Source organism: Dasypus novemcinctus, chromosome 9 (assembly GCF_030445035.2).
Source record: "Dasypus novemcinctus isolate mDasNov1 chromosome 9, mDasNov1.1.hap2, whole genome shotgun sequence".
NCBI classification, from domain to species: domain Eukaryota; kingdom Metazoa; phylum Chordata; class Mammalia; order Cingulata; family Dasypodidae; genus Dasypus; species Dasypus novemcinctus.
In genome coordinates, this window is record NC_080681.1 from 98,168,041 (window position 1) to 98,194,055 (window position 26,015).

The 26,015-nt window shown below is 49.0% G+C and overlaps 2 protein-coding genes across 14 annotated transcripts in view; both read left to right on the forward strand.

Moving 5' to 3' along the window:
- Nucleotides 1–2,984: 2,984 nt before the first annotated feature.
- On the forward strand, nt 2,985–6,210 carry LSM10 (LSM10, U7 small nuclear RNA associated). Of its 12 annotated transcripts, none has more exons than XM_071217538.1 (5): nt 2,985–3,147; nt 3,277–3,627; nt 4,217–4,264; nt 4,479–4,554; nt 5,169–6,210. In XM_071217538.1, the coding sequence occupies exon 5, from the start codon at nt 5,193–5,195 to the stop codon at nt 5,826–5,828; it is 636 nt and encodes a 211-aa protein (XP_071073639.1). In that variant the 5' UTR covers nt 2,985–3,147; nt 3,277–3,627; nt 4,217–4,264; nt 4,479–4,554; nt 5,169–5,192; the 3' UTR covers nt 5,829–6,210. The 12 variants fall into 12 exon arrangements, with proteins under 12 accessions (XP_071073639.1, XP_071073640.1, XP_071073642.1 ...); XM_071217539.1 differs by having other exon boundaries at nt 4,220–4,264; XM_071217541.1 differs by lacking the exon at nt 4,479–4,554.
- Nucleotides 6,211–15,143: 8,933 nt separating this feature from the next.
- The window catches only part of STK40 (serine/threonine kinase 40), a 43,732-nt gene continuing 32,860 nt past the window's right edge, over nt 15,144–26,015 (forward strand). Inside the window, exon 1 of one of the 2 annotated variants that reach the window (XM_058303876.2) lies at nt 15,144–15,241. The gene's annotated coding sequence lies outside the window, so the exon portion shown is untranslated. Of the gene's footprint in view, nt 15,354–26,015 lie in introns of both variants that reach the window. The other variant, XM_058303878.2, reaches the window with a different exon arrangement.

A 26,015-nucleotide genomic window follows, 5' to 3' on the forward strand; every position in this document is an offset into this window, starting at 1 on the left:
AACTTAGGAGTCGATGTGGCTCAGTGGTTGAGTGCTGGATTCCCACACACAACGTCCTGGGTTCAATCCCCAAGCCCTGGTACCTCACAAGAATTTTTTTAAAAACACCTCAGAATAGGAATACAGGTTTTATGTACAAGGAGATCATTAGTAACCTTCGCCAGGGAAGTTAGTAGAGTCTGGGGAGCAGAAGCCACCTACAGTGAGTAGGTGTGAGAAAGTGGAAACCCTCAGTATAGAGCAGCAGTTCTCAAATTTTTGGGTCACATAACCCCATTTTCCCCTCTTAAAAATGATTGAAAATTCCAAAAGGCTTTAGTTTATGTGGGATACACACACACACATCAATATTTACATTAGACATTAAAATTTTTAAATATTAATTCATCAAAAATAGCAATAACCCCATTATCTGTTAATATAAAAATATTTTATGAAAAAATAACTTTTCCAAAAGAAAATTTGGTGAGACAACCCATTTTAAAAAATCAAAAAGGGACTTGAATAGACATTTCTTCGAAGAAGGTATGCAGATGGTAGATGGTCAACAAGCATATGAAAAGATGTTCACCATATTAGCCATTAGGGAAATGAAAATCAAAGCCACAGTGAAATACCACTTCAAACTCACAAGGATGGCTATAATTTTTTTAAAAAAGGAAAATAAAAAGTGTTGGCAAGGAAGTGAAAAATTGGAGCCCTTATAAAGTGTTGGGAATGTCAAATGGTGCAGCTGCTATAGAAAGCAGTTTGACAGTTCCTCAAAAGTTAAACATAGAATTATCACGTGACCCAAAAATTCCACTTGTAGGCATATATGCCCCCCAAATTGAAAACAGGTACTCAGACAAATGCTTGTGCTAGAATGTTCATCACAGCACTATTCACAGTAGTCAAAAGGCAGAAACAACACAAAAGTCCCTCAGCCAATGAATGAACAAAATATGGTTTATCCATACAATGGAATTACTCAGCCATAAATGAACCTTGAAAACATTATCCTCAATGAAAGAAGCCTGCCACAAAAGGCCACATATGATCCCATTGATATGAAAGATCTAGAATAGGTAAATCCGAAGAGGAAAAATGAACAGGTAGTTGCCAGATACTGGGGTAAGAGGACTGAGAATTGACCACTTCACGCAGGGGTTGTTAACAAGGGGTCCATGAGCTTGAATTGAAATTCAAAAAAAACATTATTTTTGTGGGGATGTGTTGGTGCAGGTGTGATATCTTTATTAAATAGTGCAGTGTAGTGTGGACTTAGTAAGGGGTCGTTGGTTTTCCTGACTGGCAAAGGGGTCCTTGGAACAAAGAAGGTCAAGAACACCTGGCTTAATGGGTATAAGAGGCCTGAGAACCAACTGCTTTGTAGGTACGGTGTTCTCTTTTGAAAGTGACCAAAATCGTTTGGAACAAGATAGAGGTGGTGGTGGCACGACATTGTGAATGTACTAAATACCATTCAGTTGTACACTTTAAAATGGTTAATTTTATGTTATATGAATTATACCTCAATTTTTTAAATGGCAAAAAAAAATGACATTATTACAAGTCTCTTATGTCTGTCTTAATAGAAGACAGCTGGATTCTCATGTCTGTTTCTGCATTTAATCCACTGTAATATGTTGGTTGGTTTAAGTGTATGAAGGAAATCCAGTCTCACACAAACATGAGAGGTTTGACTGCAACAATAGCAGTTTGCCTGGAGGAGAAATACGGCTTTTCTTCTTCTTGGGATAAGAAGAGACTGGACTGAGGTCCCTGGTAAGAAGGGAAAGCTCTTTTAATTAATAGGAAAAAAGGAAAGAAGGAAGGGAGGGAGGGGAGGGGAGGGGAGGAGAGAGGGGAGGGGAGGGGAGAGGGGAGGAAAGAAAGAAGCCTAAAGATTGAGCTGGGAAGCGGACTTGGCCCAGTGGTTAGGGCATCCGTCTACCACAGGAGAGGTCCGCGGCTCAAACCCCGGGACTCATGTGGGGCTGGCCCATGCACAGTGCTGATGCGCGCAAGGAGTGCCGCCCCACGCAGGGATGTCCCCCGCATAGGGGAGCCCCACGCGCAAGGAGTGCGCCCCATAAGGAGAGCCGCCCAGCGCGAAAGAAAAGTGCAGCCTGCCCAGGAATGGTGCTGCACACACGGAGAACTGACACAACAAGATGACTCAACTAAAAGAAACACAGATTCCCGTGCTGCTGACAACAACAGAAGCATACAAAGAAGACGCAGCAAATAGACACAGAGAACAGACAATCGGGGCAGGGGAAGGGAGAGAAATAAATAAATCTTAAAAAAAAAAAAAAAGTTTGAGCTGCTCCTTCGTGCTTTCACATATTAATGAAAGTCACTCAAACCTTCCAATTCCTTGCCATGGGCATTATCTCCCCCCACCCCCACTCTATGAGGAAATTGAGCCTGAGAGACGAGATAAACCTGATCTTGTAACTCACCTTTGAAAGTCTATCTTTGTACTGATAATAATAGATAAGGAAACTGAGGCACGGAGAGAATAATTAACTTGCGTAAAGTCATACTGTTAGCAAGTAGCAGATTTGACACCAGGCACTGTCTCCAGAATCTGCCCTCCAAACCATGAAATCCAAAGTCTTTACCTCTGCTTACAAAGCCCAAAATGCTCTCGTCCCTGCGTTTCCCTCAGTACTCTTTTCAAACCACTCTCTCTAGCTTCACTGGCTTTTCCGTTTATATATATATATACATATATATATTTAATTCCCCTATAGACTAACCCCAATTCTAATAGATTTAAGCACAAATTAGTAAGATTGTCTACTTGGTCACCTCTGCATGCCCCGTGTCTGAAAAGTGCCTGACTGCTTGACACATAGTGACAGATCAACGAATATTCGTTACATGAACAAATAACTCTGAGAGAATCCAATGACCTGAGCCCGGGCATTGCAAGTGCCAGCCACGATACTCCGCGAGGCATTCTGGGAATTGTAGTTTCCGGCTCGTCCCTCGGTGATGTCATACGTACTGACGCACTCTCTCTGCTCCCGGAAGATAGAGTGGCCCATCGTTGCCATGGCTTCTTGCTCAGCCTGTCGCGGGCAGGAGGCATCCCAGTTACGCACCCGCTAGCTTCGACGGCAACCCGGACAGGGAAAGCGAAAGGAATCCCGCGCGGTGGGTCAGGAGCGGCGGTGTGCTGGGAGCCCGGGGCGGAGCGCGGGGCATCCCGGAACCCCGGAGAGCGGCGAGGGAGCAAGGGAAATATACTGAATATAGCTCATCTCCCCAAACCCAATTCCGCAGCTCTCTGAGTAAAGGGTCAGCATTCCCATTTACCGATGGGTTAACAAGCTTGGTGGAGCTAAGCGGCTTGCGAGATCTCCCTCATTGGAAGTGGCAGAGCCAACCCTATAACCCAGGTCCGGGCCTGATCCGGATCCAGTGATTGCTCTTTGCAGTCACAGTTGCAGCTCCAAGCCCTTGCTTAATCACAGATTTCCCAGACTGAAACCTGGGTGGAGATGGGGATCGTTAGACTCTTCCCAGGGCGCAGCTCGCAATCTCCCTCATCACCCTCACCAGTGTTGCAGTCTGGCCCGATGCGCCACTGCCAGCCCTCATGACCCTGGCGTGGATTCTGAGTGCAGTCTTACGGTAAAAAAAATTCCACCACCTTCCACTCAGGGTCTGAAGATAGGGGATAGATAAGACATAGTCACATTAATATAATATCAGGGCATGTTGAAAGCATGTTACTGTAGTGAGTTTCTGTTAGCTCATTTAAACCAGTGTTTAAAGATGTGGGAAACAGGTTCAGGGAAATTGTCCTAAGTTTACAGCATTAGTGGGTGGAGAGGGGATTCCAACCCAGGTCTCTATCTTTAAAGCCAACGTGCTTTATATGCTTACCATTTTTTCAGTTAATTGCCCCAATTTCTACTTAAACAGTGACTGCAGAGGGTAGAGCTGTCATTCTGTAGTTCTCAAAGTGTGCTCCCTGGACCAGCAGAACCTGGAAACTTGTCAGAAATGCACATTCTGGGGCCCTTCCTCAGAAACTCTGGGAATAGGACCCAGCAATCTGTATTTTGACATGTCCTCCAGGCGATAGTGATGTCCACTAAAGTTTGAGAACTGGTTTTGACAAATGATTCTTAAACTTTAACATGTACTTGATTTCCCTCCAAAAACTATATAAGTGAGACTGTCTCCTCAGCATGTTACATTGAAGATTCTGTTTCAGTAGGTCTGGGGTGAGATCTGAGAGTCTCCATTTCCAGCAAGTACCCAGGTGATTTTTTTTTTTCAATTTCTCCCCACCTCCTCGTTTGCACTTGGCTGTGTCTGTATGTCTTGTTTCCTTAGGAGGCACAGGGAGCTGAACCGGGGACCTCCATGTGGGAGAGAAGTGCCTAATTACTTAAGCCACCTCCATTCCTTGCTTTTGTTGATTCTCTCATTGTTTTTCTTCTTGTGTCTTTTGTTGCATTATCTTTTTGCGTCAGCTTGCCATGCCTTCCTGTCGTGCCAGCTCACTGTCTTTAGGAGGAACTGGGAACCAAACCAGGGACCTCCCATGTGGTAAGCAGGATCCCAATCCCTTGAGCCACATCCACTTACCCCCAGGTGTTGTTAACACTGCTAGTCCTCAGGCCATGCTTTGAGTAGCAAGGATATGTATTACACTTTAGAGCAGTGGTTCTCAAAATTGTCTGTCATTAGAATTACCTGGGGAGCTTTGAAAAATTAAATACCTGGGCCCCACCCCTGATCAAATGAACCAGAATCCCTGGGTGGCCAAGTAAAAGCTTGCCAGGTGATTCCCCCCGCCCCCCAGGTGATTTTGATGTATAGTGCAGGTTCAGAACCATTGGCATAGGGTCTGGAGTTGGCAGCCATGGATTTAAATCCCAGCACTTCCACTTACCAATTCTGTGATTTCGGGCAAGGTATTTCACCTCTCCTAGCCATATTTTCCTCATTTATGAATGGATATAAGTAATCTGTGGTTCACAAGGCTATGTAAGGATTCTATGAGATATGGACCTGAAGTACCTGGCTCCTAAAGGGTACTCCATAAACACAAAAATTGGGGAAGTCTGTGCTGGGAATTTTATGCTAGAACCCAGTGAAGGTGAGTTGGCACCTGTACCCTCTAGCCTGATGCCGCTCCATCTGTGTGCTCTTGCCTACAGTGAGCAGCCAGCCAGTGTAGCAGGATGGCCGTGAGCCACTCGGTGAAGGAGCGGACCATCTCTGAAAACAGCCTGATCATCCTTCTGCAGGGCCTCCAGGGCCAGGTAACCACAGTGGACCTGCGGGACGAGAGTGTGGCCCGCGGACGCATAGACAACGTCGATGCTTTCATGAACATCCGGCTGGCTGAGGTCACCTACACGGACCGTTGGGGGCATCAGGTCAAGTTGGATGATCTCTTTGTAACAGGCCGCAATGTCCGCTATGTCCACATCCCAGATGATGTGAACATCACCGCTACCATCGAGCAGCAGCTGCAGCTCATCCATCGGGTGCGCAACTTTGGGGGCAAGGGCCAGGGCCGGCGCGAGTTTCCCTCCAAAAACTATATACGTGAGGCTGTTTCCTCAGCAAGCCCCAGCTCCCACTCAGGTTCTGCCAAAGTTGTGAGCCAACTCCCTGCCACCCCTCCCTGTTCAGATCCTGAGAAGGAAGCAGGGCCAGCTCAGAGACTGGAGTCTGACAGACACCTGTCACAGCTGCCTTTCACAGGGTTCCCCCTCCCAGACTCATCCCAGGATCCAGAATCCTATTTATCTGCCTGTGGCCTTGGTGTTGGAAAAAGCCCCTCTTCTGATCATTTGCATCTGAATCCCTGATTGACTGATTTAGAGAATATGCAAATATGTTTTGTTTTGTTTGTTTTTGAGGTTATGGGGTTGAGGATTGAACCCTGGACCTCACATGTGGGAAGCCAGTGCTCAACCACTGAGTTATGCTGGCTCCCCTGAGTTGATTTTTTCATTTGTTTTGCTTGTTTGTTTTGTTTTTGTTTTTAGGAGGTAGCTGGGAATCAAACCCTGGTCCTTATGTTTGGGAAGCAGGCACTCAACCATTTGAGCTATATCTGCTCCCAAATAGTTTTGAATTCTCTCCCAGTGAAGAATGATTAAATGTGCTTGACCTTAGCCACCCTAAGTGTCCCTTTTTCCCTGGCAATTGTGTTCATTTTCTCATAAAACTAAATTTGGATACAAACAAGTCTGTGCCTCATGCTTTTCCTTGCAATATGCTGAGCTCTGTCTTTCCTGGGTGGTAGGACACTAGTTCTCAGATTTGGCTGCATATTGGAATCGCTTGGGAAGCTTTAAAAACTACTGAGACTCAAGTCCTAGCCTCAGAGATTCTGATTTAATTGATTTAATTGGTATAGTGTGGGGCCTTGGGCACTGGAGTTTTAAAAAATTTCCCCAGGTGAGTCTAATACACAGCAAAGTTTGAGACCTGTAGTAGGGAAGTACTTCAGTCTGGTCAGATAGAAAGTGGCTTTTCTATTCAGATTCCCCCATGGGCAGAGGCTGTTCGGCTCATTCCATTTCCTGAGGCAGAGAGCTTGGAGGATCCTGGCCCTTCACCAAGGATGTGAAATCACCTTAATTTCAGCCAACAGCAAGAAATCAGTCTTGGATTCTGAGTTGTTGGGTCCTGAGGGACGAGAGGGTTATCAGAGTTAGAACTCAGGGCTGACTTGGAGATGCTTTGGGGTCATTTCTAGTCCTGTTGTAGGCAAACACCTATCTCATCGTCCTGTGGAAACCGTGTTTGTAGTAATCAAATAAAAATCCACAAAGCTCCAGCTGTGGGCCAGGCCTTCTCCTGGTTTGTCCCTGCTGGAGAGGGCCTTCTAATCCAGTGGGGATTGGAAGAATTCTACAAGAGGGAAGCAGATGTGGCTCAAGTAGTTGGGCACTCACCTACCACAGGGGAGGTCCCTGGTTCAGTTCCCAGCATCTCATAAAGAAGACAAGGTGGTGAGCTGACACACCTAGATGACTCAACAAGCAGGGAGTGGATGCAACTCAAGCAATTGGGTGCCTCCCTCCCACATGGGAGGTCCCAGGTTCGGTTCCTGGTGCCTCCTAAAAGAGGATGAGCAGGCATAGAGCACACCAAACAGAGAGCAGACAGCAAGCAAAAACAACAAGGGGGGAGAAGAAATAAATGTGATAAATTTAAAAAAAGAAATCCAAAAGATGGAAGCAGCTGTGGCTCAATCAGTTGGGCCCCCATCTACCATATGGGAGGCCCTGGGTTTGGTCCTGGGGCCTCCTTGTGAAGGCAGGCTCGCCGGCACGACACAGAGAGCCTTCAGCCTGCAAGTGCTGTGGAGAGCTGACTCAGCAAGGTGACGCAACAAAAAGGGAGACAAGCAAAAAAAGAAAAAACAAGAGTGCATAGCAAATGGACACAGAGCAGACAACAAGCAAGCCGCAAGTGGGGGGAGGTAAATAAAAAATAAATACAGACTCACAGAAGAACGCACAGCTAATGGACACAGAGAGCAGACAGCAAGCAAGCCCAAGGTGTGTGTGTAAGGGGGAATTACAAAAAAAAAAAGCCACAAGAAAAACAGATGGACTCCAGTTGAAGAACTGCTGTGCCATCTTGATAAGGCAGGGCCCCTGGCCTTAAGAAGTGTTTTCATTTCCTAAGGGAGATTTGCGAGAGGACTGTTCATTTGGGCAGGAGCGACTCAAGGTCATCGTTTTTGGTTTTAGTTTTTTTTTTTTTTTTAAACTATCTTTTTATGTTAGCTTTTTTTTTAAGATTTATTTATTTCTCTCCCCTCCCCCTGCATTGTCTGCTCTCTGTGTCCATTCGCTGTGTGTTCTGGATCTGCTTGCATTGTCAGGAAGCACTGAGAAACTGCATCTCTTTTTTGTTGCATCATCTTGTGTCAGCGCTTCGTGTGTGTGGTGCCATTCCTGGGCGGGCTGCACTTTTTTTTCACGTGGGGCAGCTCTCCTTGCAGGGCACACTCCTGGCGCGTGGGGCTCCCCTACGTGGGGGCATCTTTATGTTAGCTTTTATTACTTGCATTGAACAAGATTAAGTTGTGTTTTTTTCTGATTCTCAAGTTTGTTTTTATTTTTTGGCTTCTTTTTTATTTTCTCTTAAAAGTTACATTCAAAAAATGAGACCCCCACATACTCCCAATCCCCCTCACCCCACTCCTCCCACATGAACAACCTCTTCCATCATCGTAGCACATTCACTGCACCTGGTAAATACATTTTGGAGCACTGTTGCACCACATGGACAGTGGTCTACATTGCGGTCTACAATCTCCCCCGGTCCTCCCCCTGGGCCGTGGCAGGACATACAATATCCAGCATCTGTCCCTGTAGTACCACCTGGGACAACTCCAAATCCTGAAAATGCCCCCACATCACATCTCTTCTTCCCTTTCCCTACCATCAGCAGCTACTGTGGCCACTTCCTCCACATCAATGCTACAATTTCTTCCATTACTAATCACAATAGTTACACAGCAGAACACTAGTAAGTCCACTCTAATCCATACTCTATTCCTCCATCCTGTGGACCCTGGGATGGTTATGTCCACTCCCCCTCTACATCAAGATGGGGCTTAGATTCCACATGGATGCTGGATGCAATTCTCCTGCTTGCAGTTGTAGGCACTCTTGGCTCCTTGGTGTGGTGGTTGACCTTCTTCACCTCCCTGTTTAAATCCAATAAACCACAGGGTAGGAGTTGCAAGTCTGCTGAGGCTCAGGTCAAGGTCATTGCATTCACTTTCCAGCCCAGTCTTTATCAAAGTGTTGTCCTTGGACTATCTCATTTGAACCAACCAGGATGTGTGTAGAAAATGCACTTTCCTGGATCCACAAGGAATCAGAATCTGGGACCCAGGAGCTCACATTATTAATACGCATACACCCAGGACTCTTCTGCACATCATATTTATTCCATTGCCTAGAGGTCCTGGCATCCCAACTCTGCCTCTTCCCTTTGCAGAGAGAACAATGAGGTCCTAAGTGAGAAAACCACTTCTGTGAGTTTCCAGGCCCCTCTGACAACAAGAGTTAAGGGCACCAACACCACAAAGTAACTGTGGTAAGAGAAACGAGAGGGCAGGCACAGAAGGAACGTTCTCTCCTGAAAATTCCCACGTGCCCTTGGTGGGGAGAGAGCCAGGCCATCGGGAATGAGAAGAACTGGTGGTACATCCCCAAGACAGCCTCCCTGGCAGATGTTTCCCACAGGCCTGCAGATGTTTCCAAACTTGAAGAGGGTGTATGCTAGGAGTTTAGCCTAGGGCTGGAGGAAAAATCTAGCTTGGAGGTTTCTAAATGCTGTGCCAGGGTCTTCTATATGCTCAGCAGAGCAAGGGAGGTCCCCCGGACCAGAGCTAGAGTAGAGTGCTGAGAAGACTCAGGACACATTCCTTCACACTGTGCTTGTGCCAGACCCTAGTTGGCCTGCTGAGACATACACACACTGAAACCCTGGGATAGAATGCAGCTAAATCTTCAAGCCCCAAGGATATGGATCTTTTGGCATCCAGCCCTGTGAAAGGCTGACAGGAGCCCAGGTAAGGGCTGAGGGAGCTTAGGACACACAGGCCTATGGGAATCCAGGAATTCCCTGTTAACAAGTCATTCATTCCACAAGTAATTCTCTGGGGCCAAATATGTGTCAAGCACAGTATGAGCTACAGGGAGAAGACAAGATGGACAAGGACCCTGCCCTCAGGGAGTTGACAGTCCAGAGGGGGAGACAGATGATAAAATCTACCGATGCAATGAAGAAAATAAACAGTATTTTGAGAAAGAATAACATTTTGGAAAGTGGTCTAAAGAGGTGAAATTTAAACCGAGGAGGAAACTGCCTTTAAAGAACAAAGGGACTGGCAGACTTGGCCCAGTGGTTAGGGCGTCCTTCTACCACATGGGAGGTCCGCGGTTCAAACCCCGGGCCTCCTTGACCCATGTGGAGTTGGCCATGCACAGTGCTGATGCGCGCAAGGAGTGCCCTGCCATGCAGGGGTGTCCCCCGCGTAGGGGAGCCCCACGCGCAAGGAGTGCGCCCCGTAAGGAGAGCCCGCCCAGGAATGGCGCCACATACACGGAGAGCTGACACAGCAAGATGATGCAACAAAAAGAGACACAGATTCCCGTGCCGCTGACAACAATAGAAGCGGACAAAGAAGACGCAGCAAATAGACATAGAGAACAGACAACCGGGGTGGGGGGGGAGGGGAGAGAAATAAATAAATAAATGAATCTTTTTAAAAAAAGAACAAAGGGGGGAGTGGGTAGAGCTTAGTGGTTGAGCACCTGCTCCCCATGTACAAGGTCCCAGTTTCAATCCCCAGTACCTCCTAAAATAAATAAATAAGAGCAAAAGGAAAGCAGAGGAAACCACCACTGCAGAGGTCCTGAGGTGGGAAAGTTTGGGGGTTGGGGGAGGGGAGGGGAAAGGGGGTGGAGCAACTGATACAAGGCCTTGTGGGTAAGGAATGTAGCAAGTTCTAGTCTCTGGTGTGCAAGAAATGTAACCTGAATTTTCTTGGACTCGACTGAATTCCTATTTTACCCTAGTCAGCCAGACTGGCAGAAACTTAATCCCAGTCAGTTAGAGATTCCTCCACTTCCTTTGGAATTGTGTTTGAATTCTAGGGCCCTTGTTTTCAAGATGCCAGAGCCCGGGAAAGGGATCCATCTGGCAGTCAGCTGACCGCACTGGTGCGCATTGAGAAGCTCTTGTTCTGTTCTCGGCCGGTCTCTCGTATCTGTCCATGAAGGTTGCCGCTGAGCTGCTCCTCTCTGACCAAAAGACCCCTCCAGGTGTAGCCCGAAGCCCTCTCAGGTGTTCATCTTTTTTTGTCCGTGCTTTTCCCAGGCCACATAGGCCCAGGGAATTCTTAGGGTGTTAGTTTCATTAGGCCCTTTTGCCCAAATGCAGCATCCAGCTGTTTCTTCTGAGGGGCCTGTTATCTACTGGGTGCTCCACCCCCGAAACGCAGCACAGCTCCTCTATGCTCTCACATCCCTCCCCTCAACTGGGAAGAAGCTCCTCTGTTCTCAGGACCCTCCCAAGTTTCAATCTTCTAGCTCCCCCTTGTTACTTTTCTAAATTGGTATCTCTGCACAGGAATTCTTTCCATTCCTCCCAGAAGGCTAAACTCTTGGAATTCAGAAGCTAAAAATTGACTGCATTCTGCTGTATCATTCTTTCCTGAAGTATGGAAGGCAAGAGAATCCAACTACCTGCATAAAGGAAGGGCCAAGGATACCAAAGAAAGGATGAAAACTATGTTTCAAAATGTTATGCCCTCAGGGAGCAGGTGTAGCTCAGTGATTGGGTGATTGCTTCCCATGTGAGGTCTGGGTTCAAGCCCTGGTACCACACACACAAAAAAAAAGGGAAGTGGATTTGGCTCAACGGATAGAGCGTCCGCCTACCATATGGAGGGTCCAGGGTTCAAACCCAGGGCCTGCTGACCCATGTGGTGAACTGGCCCACACGCAGTGCTGATGTGCACAAGGAATGCCGTGCCATGCAGGGGTGTCCCCCGCATAGGGGAGCCCCACGCACAAGGAGTGCTCCCCATAAGGAAAGCCACCCTGTGTGAAAAAAGCGCAGCCTGCCCAGGAGTGGCGCTGCACACACGGAGAGCTAACGCAGCAAGATGACATAACAAAAAGAGACACAGATTCCCAGTGCCGCTGACAAAAATGCAAGTGGACAGAGAAGAACACACAGCGAATGGACACAGAGAACAGACAACAGGGGCATGATGGTAGGGGAGAGAAATAAATAAGAAACAAATATTAAAAAAAGTTATGCCCTCATCAGAGTTTGGGTTTTACACTACTCATCGCAATGGTCTTTGTTCAAGCACACAAATACACTCTGCAGTTTCAGTCAGTGTAGGGGTGCCAGTTAATGACAGCCCCCAGGAATACTGAGGACTCATGTGGCTGGGGGTTTCCACTCCCTTCCCTCCTGTTCCTAGAGAGAAGAGTACAGGGGTCTCTCTCATTTGGGGAGAGGGGACTCCCAGGGTTCTGAGGAAGGCTGGTGGGCATGCAGCTTGAAGCTCTGCTCTCCTTGGGGATATACAAGTCCCTAGTATCTGCAGCTCTCAGCCTGGCCAAGCTGGAGGAGAGCATCCAGTTCAGTGGTTTCCTGTCTGGCATCCCCAGCTTTAAGGGTCTCTGAGGACAGCAGGGTTCCTTGAGCTCTTGGCATTGATGCAGAAGGACCCAGAGAAATAGCAAACAGTGTGCGGAGGGTGAGCAGCTGGTTCAGGCTCTGCTTTGGGCTGGAACTCTCCCAGCTCGGTGTGGTGATTACATTGACTTGCTCCTATCGAGCACCAGCTCTAAGGACTGTAATAGGAGCCTGTAACAAGTAAAAGGAAGAAATGACTTGATGCAGGTTGAACAGGAGACAGAATCTTACCCAAGTATGAGGTTCATGTGGAGGGAAAATACTAAAAGAGGCTTTAGAGTTGAGAAGATTAGGAACTGATCCAGTCCAACTACATCATTTTATAGTTGAGGAAACTGAGGTGCAGAGAGGGAAAAAGGGTCCTGTGATTAAGTTAGTGGCAGAGTGCCAAGGGGCCCTCATAAAAATAGCCACTACTTGTTAAATCTCACTGCGTGCCAGGCCAGGTCTGTGATTCTTCATGAGGGCAGAGAGCAGAACGGTTGTCTGTTCTGGTACCAACTGGACCCCTGCCCCCCTCCCATCTAGCTCAGTGTTCTGCTCGTAGCAGTTTCTCCAAATATCTTTGTGGAATGAAAGAATAATCTCATTTTGTTATCACAGCAACCCTGGAGGTAAATTTTAATGGCCCCATTTTACAGATGAATAAACAGGCTCAGAGAGGTTAAGTGACCTGCCGAAGGTCACAGGGCCAGTGAGCCTCAGGGGAAGGAGTTGATCGTGGGTCTGCAGACACTATACTCTTCTGCCTCCCAGCCCCCTTGAACACATCACGCTGATGACAGAGTAAGATAAATGCCTCTGCTCACCTAAGGTGTGGTACCCAGCCACAGGGCATGGGTCTGACACTCAAAACTTGTTATACCCAGCCCTTGGGGTCTGGCCACAACAGAAGCCAGCCAGTCCCTAGGGCTGGCTGGGTTAGAAGCTGAGGAAGCCCCTGCAGGTTGGAGGTCTCATTCTCTCCTTCTGTGATAGGCAGATCTGCCTATACCTCATCAAGCAACCATCTCATCTCATGTTGTTGTGACAGGCATCACTTTGTTATGGCAGCGCCATCTGCCAGTATGCCCAGAACTGGAGAACCAGGGGGAGAGTATGTCACCATGTGTGTGTCAGTCACACAGGCGGCCTCACCTCCTCCCCATGTTGGTGTCCTGATAACAGCTTTTCATTTCCTCTGGCTGGCGCCTTTAGTTTCTATTCATTACCTCTTCTCCTCCCCTCTCTCTCTTCCTCCTCCTCTCCTTTGTTAAAATCCTATATATTGAATCAGCTGAGTCTCCTGGGGGTGGGAATGGTGGTGTCAGCCCCGAGTGATTCATCTAGCTGATAATTAGAGCTCTGACAAACCCAAAACTCATTCCTGTCAGAGTCAGGGCTTCCGGAATCCCTAGACTTTTCCCTTTGTCAGAAAGAGGAGCTTGGTGGGCCAGGGCTTGGCTTCTTTATGCTTGTCTTTTGGGTATGCACTTCAAATAAGCTCTGTAACTGAGGTAAGTGTGGAGTACTTGCCAGGGACTATGAGAAACTGTTTCTATAACTCACTGAATCCTCACAGCAATCCCATGAAGTGTTCTACGTACTTGGACAGGCTGAGAAGAGGAAGGAACTTGCACAGTCACCCAGCTGGTACCTGATGCAGCACGGATGCAAATCTAAGCTTCTTGAAATCTCGTAGGCTTCATTCAAATCACAGCCCTGCCATTGTCTGCTGTGTGTCTTTGGACAGGTAACTTCCCTTCTCCCACCATCAGACACCGAAGTCCCTAAAGTGCTTAACACAGTGTCTGGCACAATAGCAGGAGCAGTTTCTATTACTATTGTTATACAGTCCTATTAGCTCAGTGGACACCAGGCATTCAGAGAGACAAAGAAAAGGACACAGGCAGAGGCAGTTAGACCTCTCTCACACAGGCATTTCGGCACTGCCTGTGTGGAGATGACAAATGCACATACGCCTAAGTTACCTGGCCACATTTCCAGCAGTGCACACAGGCATGGACACGTGTGCCCACACGTGGACACAAAGTGGCCCATGGGCAGCTGGAAAGGCACCCAGGAGTTGGATAGTCATATGCAGCAGACGCCCTGGCTCACGCTTTGAGACAGAGGAGTGGGTCTCTGGCCATGAGAGCTGCTGCCACTGAGCCCTTCTAGCTGCTTCTGCATGCCAGGGGAGAAAAGCCAGGCTCTCAGAGGGCCCCAGTGAGTCACCAGCCTGATGCAATCCCTTTAAAGGGCTCATCTGCTGGTGCAAGAAGCTGATTCATGGAGGGCGTGGTTGCTGGAGGAGGAGGAGGAGAAAGGGACCGAAACTACAGCAGGAAGGACTTGAGGTTAGAAGGTTGGAAGCGTTAAAAGAACTCTTCACGTTAAGCCCTGACAAGGAGTGTTGACCACATTGAAGCTACCCATCCTCAGGGTTCCTACCGAGGGGCCTGGAAGGGAATGAACTGTGAAAGCTGCGACAGGAATTCCTGTCCTTTATCGAACCTAATCGCAGCGCTCTCCGCATAGAGCTCGAGAAACCGGGAAATGGGGGGTCGAGAAAGAGCCACTTTCCTGACAAGTACACTCCAGTTAGCCGACCTTCCAACTGCTCGAGACTTCTCCAACCCCAGCAGGGCAAGTGTAGTAGGGCACACGAGGTTCTCTGGAGTCAGGGCGGAGGCGGTGCCGCCGTCCAGCCTCACAACAGACACAGATGAGCGGTAGGTACCGCCCCTTTAGCTCTCAGTGGCCAATCGTTTCACAGGTTTCGGCCCAGGCCCTACCTCAAACCAATCCTCAATCGAATTCTGGCCTCTTGCCTGAAAGCTTCCGCCCATTGTCAAGATGGCGCCCCAATCCGAAGGCCGAGGGACGGTGGACCCGGGCAAGGGGGCGGGGCCCTGGGGGCGGGGCGGGGCTGCGGCTCGGCCCGAGAGAAGGGCGGCGGTGCGTCACTTCCGTTGTCAGGTGGCGGCGCCGCAGCCATGGAGGGAGGCGGCGGCGGCGGCTGTTCGAGTGGCTGCGCTGGGAGGCGGCGGTAAGCGGCTCCCACGCCCCCGGCCCGGCCCCGGCCCCCCGGGACGGAGAGCCGAGCTGCCCCGGCTCAGGGCTACGGACTATGGGCGAGCAGCGCTGAGCACCGTGGGAAGGTGAGGGCTGGGGTCTCGGGGCGGAGACCCCGGCAAGGATTGGGGGTTGGTGGGGAGGGCCTCGGCGGCCGTGGCGGTGGGATCCGGGTGACAGCCCTGGGCCATCCAGGTGCTACAGAAATGGCAACAGCGAACGCCTCCCACCCCCTCTACCTTTGAGGTCTGCCCTTCCCGGGCAGCTGAGGTCGCCGGGGGCGGGGGCTGCTGCCCTCCCAGCAAGGGGTGACCACTGGGAGCCTTGGTGCCCGCCGCAGCCCTGGGACTTGGCTCTGCCCAAAGTCACTCAGCCAGTAAGTGAAGGAGCCGGCGTTTGAACCTAGCCATGTTTTTCCCAAGAGACACCCCCTGCCTCTCCATGCTTCCTTTTTGATCCCCAGAGTGATTTGAAAGTTAGAACGAGTCTACAGGGAGGACCGGGGCTTCCTCCCGGGATCTCTCACCCGTTGGCACGAGTTCATCCCTGCTGGGGAATTTTCTCATCCCTGTCAGTGTTCGGGTGCTAGTAGTCAGAGCCACCTGCTTGCAAGTACTACACTTGGCCAGCTTTTTCCAAGGAGAGAGACTGCTGTGGCCAGTGTTTCACCTGCCATGCCCCAATCAGCCTCACCCATTCTGGTGTCACTTGGCCCCACCCTCTACCAGTAGGTCTGGGCATCCCCATTCCAGATGCAGCAGTCTCTGCCCACCCCTGCTCTTCGTGTTTGAAGCCCTTTTGTTGGCAGAAGGAAGAGATGACAGCCGCCTTCTGTGGCAGGATAGACTTTGCTCTGTTTTAGGTCATGAGAGGAAACCGGTTGGCTTTGCTTAGTTTTGAGAATCGGAGAAGAGGGTAGTCACACTGGGCTGGGCACATCTCCTTCTTTGCCCAGTAGTTTTGCATGAGATAAGGAAAAGCAGAATAGGTGGTGACTCTAGCTCAGGGGAAATGTAATCATAGGGCCACAAGAATCCTTGTTTGTAAACAGGCTTGTGAGCTCTTCCAGAGTCCTTTAATGGCTTTCCTCTGCCAGTTGTTTATCCTTTAGATCTAGACATCCTGAAAGTAGCCCTCATTCATTCATTCATTCACTCTTCACAGGACAACAACAGGGTCCTTCCCTGGAGAGGTATAATATAGTGGTTAAGAGTGGGCTCTTGAGCCAGACTTCCCAAGTTCTGGCTTCAGTAGCTTTCTAGCTGTATGACACTGGGCGTATTGCTTAACCTCTCAGTGCCTCAGTTTCTTCATCTATAAAATGGAGTGATAACATAAAGTTGTTATAAAGATTTTAGAAGTTAACACATAAAAAAACACATAGAACATATCTGCCTATCACATGATTAGAGTTCAAGAAATGTCAGCTGTTATTCTTATTTCCAGGAATTCATGATCTAATTGAGAGACTGACCTGTAAAGAAATAATTGAAATGTGGTCTAAAAAAAAATACGAAGGCTCTGCAGAAGAGTGATTCTGAAGCTGAATCTGGAAGGATGGGATGGCTTAGACAGGCAAGAATGAAGACAGAGAGCAGATAGTGCAAACGGAGTGGGGAAGAAATAAAATAAATCTTTAAAAAAAAAAAAAAAGAATGAAGGAAGAAGGTGTTCTACTTAGAGAAAGAGAGGCAAATAAACTCCTAGTTTATTCCAGAAACTTCACATTGTTCAAAATGTTGGTATGGAAGGATACATGGTACAAGGTGAGGCTGGATAGGTTAACAAGTGAGTGCCACTTTAACAATTTGGGCCTTATGCCAAGGACAGTGGGGAGCCAAATAAAGTTATAGACAGAGAAATGACATGATTAGATTCTGTTTAAGAAAGATCTCCCTGGTGTCTCAGCAGAGGAGGGAAGAAAGGGGAGGGAAGAGGAGAGATCAGAGGCTGAGAACCTCTTCAGAAGCTTCTGCAGGCCTCTCAAAGAGGAGAATTGGTGCCTGGGTGGTGGATCTTTGCTGAAAAAAGCACTCTGTGCTTTCTCAGCAACCAGTGCCAAGTGCAAGTTCCCTGCATTGGCCTGGGCTTTTCTGCCTGGTACAGAAGTGCCTGGCACATGTGCCCCTCTCTTCCTGGGATTTCAGGTCCCCTCAGGGACCAGGTGGTGGTCAGAAGGCCAGTTGGAGGGAGGGGGAGGCTGCATTTGCTCATTTGTGCCTTTAATTTGGCTTTTGGGGAAGGCAATAGGTTGTAGAGGTTAAGAGCTTATTTGGCTCTGGAGTCAGATCTGGTTCTAATCCCAGCCCTGCCAGTTACTTATTCTCTCCGTGCCCAGCCTTCTCATCTGTAAAATGGGGGTAATACAAGTAGCTCCCTTGAGGGCAATTGTGAGGATTAAGTAAGAAGTTGCTAGTTGAGCATTTAACACACTCCAGAGTAATAAATACTTGGTAAATGTTAGGGTTTTTTTTTTTTTTTAAAGATTTATTATTTATTTATTTCTCTCCCCTCTCCCCCCTACCCCTATTTGTTTGTTCTGTGTCCATTCGCTGTGTATTCTTCTGTGTCCGCTTGTATTCTTGTCAGCGGCACTGGAAAACTATGTCTCTTTTTTGTTGCATCATCTTGCTGCGTCAGCTCTCCATGTGTGCGGCGCCACCCCTGGGCAGGCTACACTTTTTTCGTGCGGGGCGGCTCTCCTTATGGGGTACACTTCTTGCACGTGGGGCTTCCCTACGCGGGGGACACCCCTGCGTGGCACGGTACTCCCTGCGCACATCAGCTCTGCGCATGGACCAGCTCCACATGGGTCAGGAGGCCCTGGGTTTGAACCCTGGGCTTCCCATGTGGTAGACAGACATTCTGTCAGGTGAGCCAAATCCACTTCCCAGTGTTAACTTTTATTACAGGCTGCAGGAAAGAACTTCCAAGAATTAGTTGAAGCAATTAGTGAACTGTGCCCCGTTGAGCTGTCAGAAGTGTCTGGAAGGATCACAAGATCACAGAATTTTATTGTATTCTTTCTGAAAAGGAAATCTGTGGGGAGTTTACCTAGTCTGTATGGGAGCCATGCAGATGATTTGACTAGGCTTTTTAAAAGAACCATTTTTTAAAAATAGAAGTAGGACTGCTGGGAAAAAAATAGTATTTTAAAATAAACATGGGAGAAAATGTATTTAGAATTCCTTCTCTGTATGTCCCCACCCACCATCCTAGTCTGGCATCTGAATTAGTATCATCATTAGTATCATCACATACTCTGTATGGTGGCTCAAAATCCAGAACCCCAATTCCACACACAGCATCTCCCATATGTGGCTGGAGATGTACTAGGTAGTAGGAAGGAGGCTAGAGAAGCATGTTCTGCCCTAGGAGGAGCTTGTGGTCGAGCAAGGATAGAGGCAGGTTCCTAGCCAACTGAGCTTGCATAGAGCTTGATAAGTTGCTCACAGAAATCTGTGCAGCCCACAGTGGGAACCTAGAGGAAGGAGTGAATCACCATGGAGTCAAGGAGAAGGTCGGAGAGAGTTTCCGGGTTCCCTTAGGCCTTGAACTGGACCTTGAAGGTGAATAGAGTCTTCTGGGGGTTCGGGAAACACTCCAGGCAGAGGGCCCAGTGTGGCACAGACATGAATGCGTGCTGATGCATGTGGCACTTTAGGGATCCACAGGGGCTCTAGTACAGGGCATGAGGGCACATGGCTTCTCCACAGGGCTTGCTGGAGAAGTAGGTGGGCACCAGTGAAAGATGCTTGAACTTTTTATTTTGTTGGTGATAGGATGTCTGGCTTTAAGTGAAGGGAACCATTACACCTGTATGTTCCAGAGGGCCCTCTGGCTACTGATGGAGAGTTGGACTGGGGAGAGAGCAGGTCTGGAGTCCTCTTTGGAGGCTTTTGCACTGATCGTCAGAAGAGCTGGTGGGGCCTGGATCAGGGCAAAGGCAGTGAGGATAGAGGAAGTGCAGAGATCAGAGCTGTTTAGGGGAAAATCAGCTGGACTTTGGGAGTGTTTGTAAGTGTTTGGAAGAAACAGTGGTAGGTGACTCTGAGATTCCTGGTTTGGATGTCAGAGTGAGGGGTGACGCAGAGATAGGAATGGCTCGGGAAGAAGATAATGGTCAGTGAAACCCACCAGCTCCATTCACTAAGCCCTGAGTGCACCCTCATGGGAAAGGATCAGTGGCAACGTCTCGTGGAGCACTCTCCGGCTTTGGAAGCCAGGCATCCCTCTGGTTTTGTGTGAGTCAGCATCTGGGAGAAGGGCAGCTCCCTTACTTCACCTTCCCTCTGCCCACATTTGGCCAGGGAGATGAACTTCCTCAGTTTTTCAGAAACTTGGGCCTCCAAGTCTCCAAAACTCCTGTGATTTCTTCAGCTGTCAAGTGGTCCTAAAGCAGCCCTTTGTTCGGGATATCCACCCTGATTCAGCAAATACAGCTGATGGGTAGAGTCCTGAAGAGCAGCATATCCTCGGGAGAGAGAGGGCCTTCGCAGGGCTCCCAGGAGATCTAGTTTAGAAAGAGACCTTGGGATTGAATTTATCCCCTGACACTGGATCAACAGACTTGGTCCCTCTTCTCAGGAAGGAGAGGCCTCCCCCAGAGGGCCACCTTGCACTCATCTGGCCCCATCAGGGAAGTGAGAGGGGGCTGCCCTAGTGCCCTTATCCCGTTATCCCCTGAGAACTGTGGGTGCCATCCTGCCTCTGAGAGGGTGGTAGGCTGGTGGGCGGGGCTTTGCACACACCCTTTGGAATTTAGGAGGTTTTCGCAGGAGTTGTCCTTGGGTTTGTGGTGTGAAGAAGGTAGAAGAGAAAGAGGCCTGGCACAGGAGTGTTTCTTCTTCCTCCACCTGCTCAGATGAGCCTATGGCCTTGGAGGTGGCACAGGGACCACAGCAACCCTGTGTATCCTCCCAGGTTCTGTGATCAAGAGCCAAGAGGGAGAAGGATGGCATTGCTTGCTTTGATTTACTTACTATCTTAAGAGATCGTTCCACCTTGTAACATGCACATCTAGGGCATTTTGACTACATGGTATCCCATCCTGTATGTGATTTACTCAACAAGGTATTGATGGACACTTAGGTTGTTTTCTGTCTTTTGCTCTCCAGGAAGAGAGTATCTTCATACATATGATATTCCCCACTGTAGGGCCTCTGCAGGATAAATTCCTAGAAATGGGGTTGCTGCCTCAAAGTGCACCTTTTAGCTCTTAGAGTAAATGTTTTTAAATTTTCTAGGTACCCTTTTAGCAAACTGGAGCTGCTTTATTTCCCCTGCACTCCCCACCCCTTTGAGCCAGTCTGTTTGGGGTTGACATCCCTCTTCCTGAGGGGGTGCTGAGATCCCCTGTCCCTGAAGAAGCCTACAGCCAAGAGGTGTCCATTCTCGGGCTAACGGCAGTCTCGGGTGTTAAGTTCAGGCTCTCCATCGCTTAGCAATATACAGGCCTGATTTTTTTCCCCCAACTCTTCAAACAGTATAGAAGAATATAAAATAAAACCCTCCCTTCCTCCTTGGATCCCTGGTTCCACTGATTGGAGGTATCCACTATTAAGTCCTTCTAGAAATTTCCTACACATTTTCAAAAGTGTTTATAATGTTTTTTCCCCCCCAAATGGGATCATATTATTATACATAGAGTACTGCAGTTTGCTTTAACATATCATGGACATCTTTCTTCACGAGCAGGTGTGCATCTAGTCTTAATAGATAGTATATTCCATTGTGTGGATGGGACATAATTTAGTTAACTAGTCCCCTCTTGGTGGACATGGGAGGGTGCGCTTTGATTCTCGTTTTTGTTTTGTTTGTTTTGCTGCTACATATGGTTTTACAGGGTCCATCTTTGGGCTGTTTATCTTTGTATACTTGAGTGCTTATTTCTGTAGCTCTGTAATCCCCAGAACTGGAATTGCTAGGTCAGAGACATGTGCGTTTTTTTTACTTTGGTGGATGTGGTTTCACACATGCTTTCTGTACCCCTGCTGGGCCCCTGCAGGGCGTGGGGTTCTGAGGGGAGAAAGCCCAGGCCCTGCCCTCAGGAGCTCACTATCAAGCAGACATGTGGTGAGCGTGCTCTTGCTGATGCATGAACGGTGAATAGCGGGGGGTGGCTGGTGGCCCTCGTGAGTGGCTGAGTGGCTGGCCTCCCCGCAGGGCCAAGCCGGTGAGGCCCTTATGTAGGCCCCCCCGTCTGAACTACCAGCCGAGGACATGCTGGTGGCAGAGCCTGCCATCTAACTCTGTAATCATGCCAGGTGACCTTTTGCCTCTTAAGCAGTCACAGCCGGCAGCATTTGGGAGAACTTCAGAAGGCCAACTCTGTTTTTCATTGTCAAAGTCATGAAATTTTATTAAAATTTAATTTTGACAGGTAATTAGGGAAAGGCAGTTTGCTATCCCCAGTCCAAATTGCCATTCTCACAGGATGACTGTAGTAATTTTTGCTGTTGGAAACTATATAGAGAGAGAATTGCATGTACCTGGGCCTGGCTTGGGCTTTCCTGTCCATTGCCCTGGAAGTCTGGATGGAAGGAAACATTTTTCTTGTGCCTCCCAAACATTGGCTCCCGGCAGTCCTCCAGGGAAGCCTATCTGGAGGCCACGCTCTCCCTCTCCTCCAGGTGGGGAGACTGCGAAGCAGAGGGACACGTGTCCAGGTCACACAGTGGACAGGAAGGTGGCTCTCAGACCCAGTCGCCCTTCTGTCACTTACTGCCTTCTTGCCTGACTCGGGCTGCGCAGGGTGGCAATAACTTGAGCTCCACATGGCACTCCTTGGCAGGCCTGGTTCCTGGGCTGGGTTACTGAGCAAAGCAGCAGCTGATGGTTTGAGCTGAAGGGCGCCTTAGTCACATGCTCATACCAGGGAACTTCTAGTCACAGTCTTCTCTCTGACCTAAGACAGCCAGGGCAGGCTAGCCCATCAATGACTCAGTCTGCTGCCGCTGCACATGCAGAAGGCCCCCTACAGAGCCAAGAGGCCACCACGAATGTGTCCCGAGCCAGTGTGCTTGGCTCTTTCCTTGGATGGGAGGAACCAGGCCAGCACACAATCCAGAAAGAGCTATTAAGTCTGTCCCTTCCTCCTCCAACACCCACACACAGCGAAGGATTATTTGTTATCACATCAGCTGCTTCCGGAGGCCCTTAGGGGGGTGAGCTGGTGCCAGGGCTGGCCACGTGCCTGCTCTGGTGGCCCTCAGGATGGCTGCTGGTGAAGCCCTTGGCTCCAGGGCCAGCCAGCCTGGTTCAGCATCCAAGGGACTGGTTGTTTCCTCCATTTATCCTTTCCCCAGAGGGGCCTGTGAAGAGAGCTTCATTCCGCCTCAGCATGCACAGCCCCCGAGGCTTTTCTCCCAGAATTGCTCCAGGACACATCCTCTTGGCCATGGGCCTTTAGCCTCCAGACTCTCCTCCAGCTTCCTGCCTTCAAGTAGGCCTCAGAGGAGCTCAGCTGGGACTTTCTCAGGGCAGTGAGGTGAAAAGACACATCACTGATTACATAATCTCCTGTGTGGGGCTAATCTATGTCTCTTGAAGGAAACCGAAACTGGACCCCCGAGCTGCAGACACTTGGCTTTCTGTGAGCAGTGTAGCCCTCTGGCCTCTGCTGGCCCTCAGGACCACTGTGCTCAGCACACTCTGGTCCTGCTGAGGAAAAGGCAGTGGAGGAGAACCCGTGCGGATATGCTGAGGGGAAGTGGGCCCGGCTCTGGCCTCTTTCTGGCTGCCCCTCCCACTTCCCACTTGGCTGAGTCACTTCCTCTCTGGCTGCTGCAGGTACTCTCCCACATGCTCTGCGCAGAGCTGGGCTTCAGGGGGGTGGGATTCACCCCCTGTGAAGCAGGAGAGGGCTTACTAGAAGCCACAAGTTCATTTGATAGCCTGGAGGCAGTCAAGCATATCCTTTAGAGAATAATGTGATGTTATGTATTCTTGACAAATTGGAACTATACATATCCTGCATTTTCAAAATGAACAAAATCATCACTCTGTTTTGGAACAGTGAAGATGACAGCACACGCATGCATCTTTGTCATCAGGGAGTCCTGGCTGAAGCCGAGGGATTACTAATCTTCCTCACCATCTGTCTCCCCAGCCTCCCAGCATCCATCCTGAGCACAGAAGCAAATGGCTTCTGGTGGGTTTCTGGAGAAATGGCTTGTAGCCTTCAAGCTCCCTGGGAGAGGGCTTGTGTCTGCTTCAGGGATGGCTGTCATTCAGACTCAAAGGAAAAGCCTTCATGCAGAACTCCGTTTCAGGTGGCCTAGCAGGAGAGGAGCGAGCAGGCTTCAGCGAGCCTCAAGGAGCCTCAGGGAGCCTCGTCCTGCCCTCTAACTGGGCTTTGGGTTCTTGGCAATGAAGGGGGAAATCTTTCCTTCATAAAAGTTGTGAGAATTAGAGACTTGAGGTAATATAAGAATGTTACCTGGCAAGTAGTGGGTGACCATTAAATGGTGGTGAAAATTACATGTGCCTGGAGAGACTTGCCACCAGTGAAGTGACCTCCCTTGGATCAGGTAACACTCACTTCTTCACCTAGCAAACAGCACCACAGCCAGCCACGGGATCCCGTTTGATCCTTCAGCAGGCCTGTGAAGTAGGAAGGATTAGTGTCCCTATGTTGCAGATGAGGAAATTGAGGTCCACTGATGGTAGGTGACAGTTCACTGTCACAAAGCAAGTGAGTAATGGACCTATAAGGCCCTTAAATCTACCTTGCTCCTCAAACTGGCATTTTGGGTGACTGTCCAGTGATTTGAAATACTTGTTTCCCTTGGTTTCCTGAGCTGATTTCATGAATGGAGAGCAGATGTGTAGGAAGTCAGTGGCACAAGATGTGTAGGAAGTCAGTGGCACTGCACAAGCACCTACATGTGAATATTGAGGTGCAATAGGGGTGGCTCCCAGGGTGCTTGGGTCAGGAGAGTCGGGATTGCTGCCCTGTTGGCTGGTGGAAGGAAGTATCAGCAACCCAGCCACTGACACTCCCCTTTTCTGCAGGGTGATCCTGCTCAAGGGGCCCAAAGTGCCTCCTCCTCCAGGGTCAAGTACAGCCCCTCCTTTCTCTGCTCAACTATAGCTTTCCTTTTTTTCCTGATTTTTTTTTTCTATTGTGGTAACATACATATATTTAATCATTCCTCTAGTGTGGTTGGAGCTGGGTCTATAAAGCTTAAATTCACAGATTGCCTTGGTTGGACCAAGTATGCACTTTTCACATTGCTTACCAGATGTAGTCAGCTAAATGCATTGTTGGGTCAGAAGTTCTCTTTCGGAATTGAAAGTTGTAGGAATTTTTATGACCAGCAGAAGGACCTGTGCTTCACACCACAAACCTAAAGTGGCCTGGAGGGCCTGACCAGCTGTCACTCACACTCTTCCCCGTCTTGCTTTAGGAAAGCAGATTGTTTTTGCTGGATTCAGAATGGATTTTTCCACATTGGGGGCTGGTCAATGAAGGGTTCAGCACAAGCTGCAGGCATTTTGAGGATTTCATTCTTCAGTACAGGTTGCTCTCCACCAGCAGACACTGACCAAGAACAACCCTTAGCAATTTAGTCAGCCCAGGACATGCCTGCCCCATGCATTTCTGACTTTGGAGTTTGTTGGCCAAACTCTGTTCCCAAAACCATGCAGCCCCAGTTATCTACAGAGCCCTGTCTCTGGTCCTCAATTCTGCCTAATCCTGTTTCCTGCCTTGAGCTGGTATATACCAGCTGGCCCAGGCATCCACACTGTCCCCTGGATACCACTCAGACCCCTGGCCTTTAGTTGGGTAGAGTTGTTCTTTTGTTTTGTTTTTTACTGCTATCACTTTTATTTTTTTATGTTTTAAACAGCTTTTGGGAGATACTAGGTATAATAGAAGGGAATACAAAGAAAAATGAGACTCATCTCTATTTATAGACAAGGGTTTGGAGTGGAGGATAGTCACAAATAAGCAATAACAATTCAACAGACTTAAAATATTACAACTCTGCATCATGCAAGATGAGTGTGTTCAAAGGAGGAATGCCAGTTTTGCACTGAGAAGTCAGTGGTGCCTTCTAGTTGGGCAGAGTCTGCCTGTGAACTAGACCTTGTATCTCTCCATTCAGCTATGTCTGTATCCACCTACGTCCCCTTTCCCACCAAGGGCTGGGTGCATAATAAACAGTCCCATACTCACTCTTTCCTCATTCAGCATCTTGTCAGGCACAGGTGAGGTGCTAGGGAAGCAGAAATGAATTGGGGTTGCTCCCGCACGGGAGCCCACAGCCTGGTGGACAAGCTGATGGCACAGTACAGAGGGAGGGGATGGAGGTGAGCTCAGGGCCTCTGGGGGCTGCAGGAGCAGCAGCCAGCTCTGCAGGAGGCCTTCAGTGAGTCCTGAGGGAGAAGAATGAGCCAGTCGGGAGAGGAGGGCAAAGAGAGGGGATATGTGGCTTACTCAGGGAATTGAGTAAATTGTTTTGGCTGGATTTAGAGTACATATAAACACAATGAGGCAAAGGTAGCACAGGCCTCATCTTCTTTCTAAAGACCTTGGGAGAAACAGCCCAGGTCCTTGAGGCAGGAGAGAAAGTGAAGCCTGCTGGAGCAGCTCCCAAGATCCTGGAGGAATGTGTGGTCTGCTCTTACTCCGTGGGTAGTTGAGGTGGGGTCTTCTGATGGAGTCGCTCCTGCATCCTTCCTGCTCACCCTGATGAAGAGCAGTGCCCCACCGTCTTGCATCCAGTACAGAGAGGATTCCC